Source organism: Xiphophorus couchianus, chromosome 10, assembly GCF_001444195.1.
Source record: "Xiphophorus couchianus chromosome 10, X_couchianus-1.0, whole genome shotgun sequence".
NCBI lineage: Eukaryota > Metazoa > Chordata > Actinopteri > Cyprinodontiformes > Poeciliidae > Xiphophorus > Xiphophorus couchianus.
Genome location: NC_040237.1, coordinates 14,487,717 through 14,497,377, shown reverse-complemented (window position 1 = coordinate 14,497,377; position 9,661 = coordinate 14,487,717). Strand labels below are relative to the sequence as shown.

Genomic DNA, 9,661 nt, shown 5'->3' with positions numbered 1-9,661 from the left:
AGTCCCTGTACAGATTAAACTCTGTGTATTTGGAATATACCCAATGGCATTTAAACAATCGCAGAAGAAGACCAAATTGATAGACTGTGGACTTCTTCAAGCCAGGAGATCTATTGGAATCTAGTGGAAAAACTAACATACATCGCCAAAGGTAAACAGCGGGACTTTGAGGACCTCTGGGAGCCATATAGGCATCATAGGGACGGAAGGCGGAGCTTATTAATGGGTGTCTTGAACGGATGCCTTTACTACAGCTTCTATTTATACATTGTCTTTTCATTCTCTCTGTCTTAATCTGAAGGGTTTTGTACATTTTTGGAACTAAACATGATGCATGCAGGTTTGAATGGTGGGTGTGTGAGTTAATGTGAGCGTGTATAAGTACATGCTTGCAATGTTACGTTTGTTGTTTGTAAGAGAAAATTCAATAAAATATATGGAGGAAAAAAGCCTAAAAACTCTGACCTGATAATAGAGGTTCTGTTCTCGGGACTACTGTGGAATTCTGGTGACTATTGTGCAAGGAAGGATTTTTCAAAAAATGAAGAACATTGCAGACTACCCTGCGCATCCTCTTTGTGAAACTGTCATATAACAACAACGTGTTTTCAGTCAGAAGCTTCTTCAGTTATGCTGTAATACAGACTGCTGCAGGTGATCCATCCTGCCCACAGCCATCAGCATCTAATAACTCTTTGAAGAGCCTAATAATACGAGTTACAACAGGACTGATTTTCCATTTGGATTAAGAAAGTATTTTTGAACTGACTTGAGTTATGTTCAGAGTCATTGCCTGCCTGTGTAAAAACAGACATTTAGCATGAAAAGTCAACAAGTGTCTCTTCAAGTTCCTCATTTGTGTTGTTCCTCGCTGCCACTGTGTGACACATCACATTTATTTTTAGCCATAAAATAACACACTGGCATATGACGCACAGAGTCAACCATCTGGAGTCTTATTTTCCTTAATATTATTATTTGTGATGAATGAGCAAAACGTCTGCTGACACAAGGAACAAAAAGTACTCAGACGCTTGAGTTCTGCTTCAAGCAAAGCAGAGCTGATAACAAGATGAAGCTATCAGCTTTACTGCAGTCACCTGAATATCAAAAATGTTAAAGGTAGTTTACTTATAGTCAGCTCTTCACAGGAAACTGAAGATAAGCTGTTAATAGAGAGCAAATGGTTTAAAAAGGCTCTCTGGTGCACTCTGCTGGTGAGTGAGCAAAAGTGCAGGTTGTGAAGAAAGGGAAATTCAATATTTTCATGATAGAAATTAGTCAATAGGCTCGCACTAAATCCACATTAATACTGTGAGGTACATTGTTAACATGGGAACTCAAGCACCAGGTGCGGAAAAGCGGGGTGAGAGCGAGGGTGCACCCTGGTCAGGTGATCACTGAGCATATTTATTAACGAAAAATACTCGGAAATGTTTTTCCCTTCCTTTCTTTCGTACTAAACCCATAACTCCTACTCCTACCGAATATTCTCCGTGGAGAAAAAAAAGGTAAATAAGATGGAGATGACAGTAAAACAGCGCTGCGTAGCTAGTTACGTGCGACTGCTGGTTGTCATGACGACGGCAAACTAACGCAACAAACCAAGCCCCTCCGTTTCTTCTTTTCTTTAAAGCTAAGTTTCAAGCCGTTGCATCTCCTCTCAGACTAGATAGCTGATTTTGAAGAGATCCAGAACAATGTCGGATGAAAGCTCGGAGGACTTCGAGGACGACCGCAATAAACTCGGGGTGAGATCAAGCAATTTGTGTGTTTACTCTGTCTGCAGGTTAAAAACAAAAGCATTGAGTGTACAGCCGAATGGCTGTTGCCTTAACTTTCTCTATGTTGTGTGTGTGTGTGTGTGTGTGGGTGTGTGTGTGTGTGTGTGTGTGTGTGTGTGTGTGTGTGTGTGTGTGTGTGTGTGTGTCCGACTGGTGCAGGAATATGAAGGGGGGAGAAATGACATAGGGGAGAGACACGGACTCGGGAAGGCTCTTCTACCCAATGGAGACATCTACCAAGGATCCTATGAGAACGGAAAGCGGCACGGAAGCGTGGGTTGAAAAAAGACATTAAATTGTCATGTGTTGTTTCTGGAAGCTTTTTTGACAGTTTTATCCAACAGGGGACATACCGCTTCAGGAACAGGGCAAGATATGTTGGAGATTATGTCCAGAACAAGAAACATGGACAGGGAACGTTCTACTATCCGGATGGATCCAAATACGAAGGTATAGGGGTTGCCGATGAACAATGTTATAAAAGGAGAGCAAGACAAAATAAATTAAATTGTTTAAAAAAAAAAAACAACAAATAAAAACCGCCACTTTAACTTTTAAAATCTATCTTGAATGAGCAAAGTAGGTATGTGGTGTGTGGTTTCTTTGCTCCGCTCTTAAAATATACACTATCTTTGAAAAGTACAGTAGAATATCAGATTTAAATGTTGTGGTTTGTAACAGGTATTTATATATTTATGGGGAGAAACTTATGTTTAAACATCAGAATACAAAGAAACTTTGTCAATTTGAAATTCAGCTTGTTTTTTTTTTGTTTTTTTTTAAAGTTCCCACATACAAGTACTAATACTAGAAGTTGTTTTGTAAAACAACGTCGGTGTATACTATAGGTGTATAGATAACCCCAAAACTGATCCCGTTTTTCTGACTGAAAGTAATAATACGGTTTTGGAGTAGCCTAACATTAATTTCTGTTAAATTGGTCTTTTGGTTATGCATCATATGACTGCAAGACAGCAACAGTCATGAGGATCTGTGAAAAATTATTGCAGTTTTTCTCCAATCCACACATCTTAGACTTACTTGTATACTAGGTCATATTTGTCATAGGACGCTTCTATCCTAAGAAAGGGCTTCGTGACATCAAACAGTGACTGGTGGCTGTCTTTTACCTAATAGGAGCTTGGGTAGAAGACCAGAGAGAAGGCCTTGGTGTTTACACCTACCCCAATGGAGACATTTACGATGGAGAATGGCTGCAGCACTTGAGGTATATTTATGCACTCAATAGCCATAAGATTACGATTGCCTACCAATAAAGTATTGGCCCTCCTTTTGCTGTCCAAACTGTGCTGCCCCAGTGAGGCATAGACTCCTTTAGACCGCGCAAGCTCTGCATTGGTATCTGGAACCCAGAAATTACAAGGAGATCCCATAAGTCCTGCAAAACTGGGCAAACACTGCACGACATTTTCAGTGGTATCCTACTCCTGTTCTAATGTACTCACATCAGGCGACATGACTGCTAACACCGTGGGTGCGACACGTTGGACTCTTGAATACGGATATGCAAAGAAGAAGGAGATCAAAAACCCAGAAGTGTGGGGACGCTTATCCAAAAATGAGGGAATGGTCAACAAAAACAAATGTTCTTCCTTGGCTAACGTTGCCATTCTGTAGAAAGTGTAGAAAGTGTAAAAGAAGCACTCTTTTCACCTGCGTTCCAATGTTGCCACATGCAGTGTGGGGGGTTCAGGTAAGTTTGGGTTATGACCCTGACTCAACAGTGTGATGCCCTCTCGAGAGGTGACCAGAATTTACAAGCTTGACTTTTGTGCGAATGTACACCTACCGGGAATCGAGCTAAAATCCAGCCCAATCCCAAAAATTGTCACATGCGCCCGAGCGGCAAAGAACTTTAATTCATGCATGTCAGTAAACCTTTTTAAATCGCTGTCGTTCTCCGTTTCAGTCTCTCCAGATTGAAGTCAGTGTTGTTGTGTGATTTCCAGACATGGTCAGGGCACGTACCTCTACAAGGATACCGGTGCAAAGTACAAGGGCACATGGGAGAATGGCAATATGAATTCAGCTGGGGAATACATCTACGCTAACCACAGATACGAGGGCAACTTCGTCAAGAACACTGTAAGTTTGGATTCACAAACTGATTAGCCAGTTTCATGTTTCATATGCTTGCATGGTAGACTGAGTATGTTGTTAATGCTGCAGCAATGTAATCAGAAGTACAGCAGCGACCAAATGTTTGGTTTTGCAAGTGTGAATTTCCAAAAGAGAAAACAATATTCTTACTTTAACTGCTGATTTATCCTGAGTAGTGTTGACTGGTGACATCATTAGATAAATTAGGTGTCTTTTACGATTTATGGAATCTTGTTTTGCAGCCTCAAGGACCTGGAAAGTATGTCTTTGACATTGGCTGTGAGCAACATGGAGAATACCTCAAACCAGATCAGGTAAATCACCACTTATTTTTAACCTGCGGAAATCAATGAAATATATCAGTACTATAGACATAATAAATGTTTTTCTAAGTCTTACAAAATTAGTTGCCATCAACACATTCTCCCTGCGTTTGTCTATCATTGAAAGCACATGTTGAGTTTATTGGCTGCTGGTAAGGTTGTAAAAATGAATGAATGCACACACACAGCGTCTGTCACACAGACACACTGCCACCTGACCACATTGTGCCAACTCTAAACCTTCAGCCCGTGGACACTGAGCAGAAGGGCGAAAACATTTTCTCTGGGAAGTCAGAGGCCATGGAGAAGGTGCTGCTTCTTCTTGAGTCAATCCTGTGACTTCTGTCTGCAGCATAGATGATTCGGCCACATCTATGGGTTGCATGCTGGGGATCTTTTGAACCTTTTACAACCTTGGAATCCCTTAGAACCTATTTAGTGCTTGATATTTTTCCAACTTCCTCATTTTGCTCCATATTTTGCTTCATGGCACTCTTGTGATTCGTTCCATACACACTAATCAGGTATAACATTACACCCACTTTAATATCTCTTCAACATGGCACCTGTATGTGGGTGGCAACTCATGACACTTCAAGTATACCATTTTGGTTTAATAATTTTGCCTCCAAAACTGCAGCTCCTGTTTACACCATTGGGAATGTGGTCCTAATTTTCTGCCTGATTTGTGTGTGTGTGAAATAAGTTACGGATCATTTTCTAGCATTTCTTCTTGATTGGTCTGTGTCTCCCTCTGTTCTTTGTAGGATCTGGCTGAGGAAACGATATCCACTGATGGGGGCCCCAAGTGGTCTCCTGAGTATATTACTAGCCTGAAATCAGACGGTCTCCGTGCAAAGGAAAATGAAGGGGGACAGCAGTAATCACATTCCCGAAATTGTCATTTTGCAGCAGAAACATACTTTACCAAAAAAAACAAAACAAAACAAAAAAACACTTGTAGAACTAATTAAATATTCAGAAATAAAAATTATTGTTTTGGGGTTTTTTTTATACTGGAAAGAAATCTTATAGATAGATAAATACATGTTGTATTTATAAGATTTTTCTTCAAAGTACTCTTCTAACAACATCTCTACTTTAGTCTCATTGTCCTTACATATGGCTTACATTCTCCTTATATTTTAGTAAATTTATTATAATAAGGCATTGAACGCCCTCTTTTTTTATTAGTAAATGCAAATTACAACCACAGAATTATACTTATTAGACATTTAAGGGTTAGTAATACCATTTTGCAATGTAATTCAATTATTAGTTTGCATGACAACGCTAATAAATAGTGTTGTAACTGAGGCATTTCAACTGTTAAGAGGGACAAAGTGTTCCAAAATTATTGGATTTTTGGATTTTTTAATTTTGTTGCTTAGGTGTTCATATATGCATTTCCATGGGCGTGTGGCTTTTATTTAGAAAGATTGCGGCACCGGAAGTAGTTTTATTGTGCCGTACTAGTACACGGTAAAGGCTCGGCGTTACGTGTGTGTTAAAACATGGGATAGATGAGAAAACTGAACGGTATGTAACGGTGATCCAGGAAGCTGGGTCTCGGGTCAGTGCTGTCGCTCCCTCGGTGAACACAGGAGTCCCGCTGTTTGGCAGAGAAACCCCCAGCATGGACCTCTGTCCACAACAACCGGCGCCGCTGTTTACATTCGGCGCGATCGCCGACATTCAGTACGCGGACATTGATGACGGATTCAATTTCTCCCGGACAACGAAGCGGTACTACCGGAGCAGCCTGCAGCTGCTGCGGAACGCCTTGGAAAGTTGGTCCCGCTCGGCTGTCAGGCCCGATTTCATCCTCCAGCTCGGGGACGTGATCGACGGCTTCAACAAGCCCAGCGGCGCCTCGCAGCGAGCGCTGGACGCGGTGGTGCTGGAGTTCGCCTCCTGCCCCGTCAAGGTGCACCACGTGTGGGGCAACCACGAGTTTTATAACTTCAGCAGGCGCCAGCTGATGGGGTCGCCGCTGGACAGCAGCCTGTACGCGGACCGGAGGCCGAAGCAGGGTGACATCTACGCCTACAAGTTTAGCCCGTTCCCCGGGTTTGTATTTGTTGTTCTGGACGCCTACGACGTGAGCCTGCTGGGCATACCGGAGTCCAGTGAACGTTACAACAAGGCCATGAATCTGATTAAGCTGCACAACGACAAGGAGGATCTCAACTGTCCGCCAGGTATATACCGGGAGAAAAATGGAATGTACATTTTGGACAAAAGTACATCGAAAGTGAAAGCAAGGCTGTTACTTTTCTTTACAAAACTATTTAAAGCTGAACCTTTTTTCCCCCACATTTTATGGTTAATGCGAAGTTCTGTGGCATTAACCATAGAACGGCGCAAATTGAAATTACGAAAATAAATTCGCTTAATGGAAACATGCAAATCTGAAAAAACCAAATTATTTTTCGAGGTGGCGTTTCGACCATGTCATTTCGCAGTACTGTCGGAAACGCATTTTTTCGCGCCACATTAGTCACGTGATCAACTTCCGGATGTTACTACTGGTGAAAACCATGACGAAGACGACAGGAAATAGTAGGAGGATGATGGTGTTTTTTTTTTGTTTTTTGTTTCTTTCTTTCTTGACTATGTGCAGCTGGCTGCACTGTAGCTTTCACAGCATGACATAGTTCATAAAACCTTGTGTGCCATTTCAGCGTGTTGAATCCATAATGCTTCTGTAAAATTGCTGTCTACAGTGTCCCCAAAACGCCTCATACTAGACGCTAGCAAGTAAAGCAGCTTGTTGCTCAGTGATTTTAATTTCATTTCTTAATTCAGTGGAAACACCGCAATGGCGAAATTGTGCTTTTTCGACATTAGCAGAATATCGACAAGGACTTGCACATATTTGTAATGGAAACGCAGCTGTTGTCACATTACAGCCACCAACTGCAATGTTTTAGATTTTTTTTATTTGACAGACTCACACAAAGCAGTGTATAATTACGGAGTGGACGGAGAAAAGAAGGATGGCTGATGTTGCATTTAGCTCCATCCATCTTGACGAAAACCCGTCCCACAGCATTATTCAGTCACCACCGTGTTTCGCTGTTAGATTGGTGTACAGGCCGATGTACGATGTTAGCTTTCCACGGCGTTTTGCGATAGAGGTTGAAGTAAAATTTTTATCCCAGCCAGCGGGACATTCTTCTGGATGTTTGCTCTATGCTCTACATTTCGCCATTTTCCTTCTGTGCTACTTTGTGTTGTATAAAGTCCTCAGAAGGTTGTGGTTGTGGCGCAACAAAATGCAAAAACATTAAAAAGAGATCAAATCAGCCTAGCCAAGTGATTCGTGGACTTCAACATTTGCTGTGCCTTTTTCGCAGAGTTGCCGTGCCACAGTCGGTTTACGATGTTCAACGGCGGGTTCAGTCAGGAACAGCTGGACTGGCTGGACTCGGTGCTGTCAGTGGCGGACGAGAAACAGGAAAAAGTTATTCTCGTCAGTAAGTGAAAACTGTTTCAAGTCTTCCTTCTGGAATTCAGAAATTCTTTTAAGTTAACAGAGAGTAAATATATCATTTGCGAGGTTTGTTAATATTTGAACATGCTAAAGAGTAAAGTCAAGTAAAATCTACTGGTGTTTCAGTTATCAGCGTGAAACTGTGGCAAGAATTGAATAATAATTTACGTTTTTTGTGAGATTCTTTAACAGAGCCTTAAAATGTAAAATGATAAAAGCTTGATGTATATATGTATTGTGTAAACATGTATGCATGTAATATGAGCCTGTGTTGCAGGTACATACATTCATATTTAAATATAAATGTGTGTGTGCCTACTTATGTATTTGGACATCAGGTATCTTTCATTACTGTAATGAATGTAATGAATTCATAAACTCAGGCTGCTGAGTTTATGAATAGGTTAGCCACATATATTCCTTTTTTGGTAAATTATTGCTTCACAATGTAGTATTTTGTTTTGTTTTCTTTTTTTTTGTAACGTTGCTAACTTATCATAAATAAAATGAATCTGGGATTTTTACCATCTGTCTACTAAGAACTTAACATTTTGACTGGGGCACTTTCCCGACGTTTTTTATTATTATTTCTTTATTTCAAAGAAATAACTTTTAAAAGTCTTTTTTTCCTCAGGCAGATTGAAAGGCAGCTAAAATACGGTCAGCTAAAAGTCACGGAAGGCAGAACCAAGTGATTCCAATTGTTTTATCTCTTGCTTCCTTACCTAGGTCACATTCCAGTGCACCCCGGTTCCACGGACTATGTCTGCCTCGCGTGGAACCACGAGGACCTCCTGGCCGTCACTCGCTCCCACAGCTGCGTGGTGTGTTATATGGCTGGCCACGCCCACAACGGCGGCTACTGCCTGGACACAGGCGTGCACCACCTGACGCTGGACGGGGTGATCGAGACCCGACCCGACAGCGACGCCTACGCCACGGTCTCCGTCTACCCGGACAGGATGGAGCTGACGGGGAGCGGCAGGGTCATGGACCGGGTGTTTCTGTTTTCCTGATGACTCGGCCTATGTGGCGGGGGGACGGTCACGTCATTAAAATGTTCCGCACATTTTCTGACGGATTTTCTGGGTCACTTTAATTGACGAGATGTACGTCTCGTAGCGGAAGACCGACCAACGAAGTAGGAAAATGCAGCTTATTAAGTAATGTCTCCCAAAATGTCTTGCACTTGAATTTGAATCGAAAATAATTACGTTTGCACATTTATTTATATAGGAATATTTTCAAAGAAATTCATGATGGTGTTGGTTTGTATCCCACTGTACAGAACTGAGGTTCTACTAATGGGTAGTTATGCACTGACGTAAGCGCAGATCTCTAAGATTTTACTTTGGAAATCCGTGACTATAATAATAATAAAAAAACATTTATATAATAAGTGTTGAGTTGAATGGAGGCAGCGTGTGATGCATTCACGTGAATTTGCTCGCATAACTTTTTTTCATACGAGTGTGAAGGTATGGTATGCATCAACAGTGTGTTTATGTATTTTGTATTTTCTTTCTTTACATTTGTGGGTGTAAAAAAAGTGACTTGAAATGTAACTTTAAAACACGGATTAAGTGACTTTAAGTGGTGGGCTTCAGTAATTTGATGGAGGTAAAAAAAATCACACTATTATGTTTGCAGTTTATTACAAGTATGTGATAAAAGTTAATTAAAATAACTTTTGTTAATCTGACTACATTTGAAAAAATGTGTATGTTACTTTCACATTTTAGAAGGAAACCTGCAGTGCTTCTACATATTCAAAGTTATAAATAGTTATTCCAGAACTTCTAAGTGGCAAAATAAATTGTTCCAGGGAAGGTACAAACACTTTAGGGGTATATGCTAGAAAAAAAAGTTAACTCCCAACTCTTTTTTTCTTCTTGTGCCATAATGTGCATTTGGAAATAAAAGTAAAATTCTGGGTG

The 9,661-nt window shown here is 40.9% G+C and overlaps 2 protein-coding genes across 2 annotated transcripts; both read left to right on the top strand.

Moving 5' to 3' along the window:
• Positions 1 to 1,523: 1,523 nt before the first annotated feature.
• On the top strand, positions 1,524 to 5,220 carry rsph1 (radial spoke head component 1). The gene is made up of 7 exons (XM_028029112.1): positions 1,524 to 1,751; positions 1,944 to 2,057; positions 2,129 to 2,234; positions 2,922 to 3,012; positions 3,755 to 3,890; positions 4,148 to 4,219; positions 4,996 to 5,220. Exons 1-7 carry the CDS (start codon positions 1,701 to 1,703, stop codon positions 5,110 to 5,112), a joined length of 687 nt encoding a protein of 228 aa, XP_027884913.1. The 5' UTR covers positions 1,524 to 1,700; the 3' UTR covers positions 5,113 to 5,220.
• Positions 5,221 to 5,656: 436 nt separating this feature from the next.
• adprm (ADP-ribose/CDP-alcohol diphosphatase, manganese-dependent) lies at positions 5,657 to 9,426 on the top strand. Its single transcript, XM_028029111.1, has 3 exons — positions 5,657 to 6,429; positions 7,588 to 7,707; positions 8,454 to 9,426. The coding sequence occupies exons 1-3, from the start codon at positions 5,865 to 5,867 to the stop codon at positions 8,738 to 8,740; spliced, it is 972 nt and encodes a 323-aa protein (XP_027884912.1). The 5' UTR covers positions 5,657 to 5,864; the 3' UTR covers positions 8,741 to 9,426.
• Positions 9,427 to 9,661: the final 235 nt, after the last annotated feature.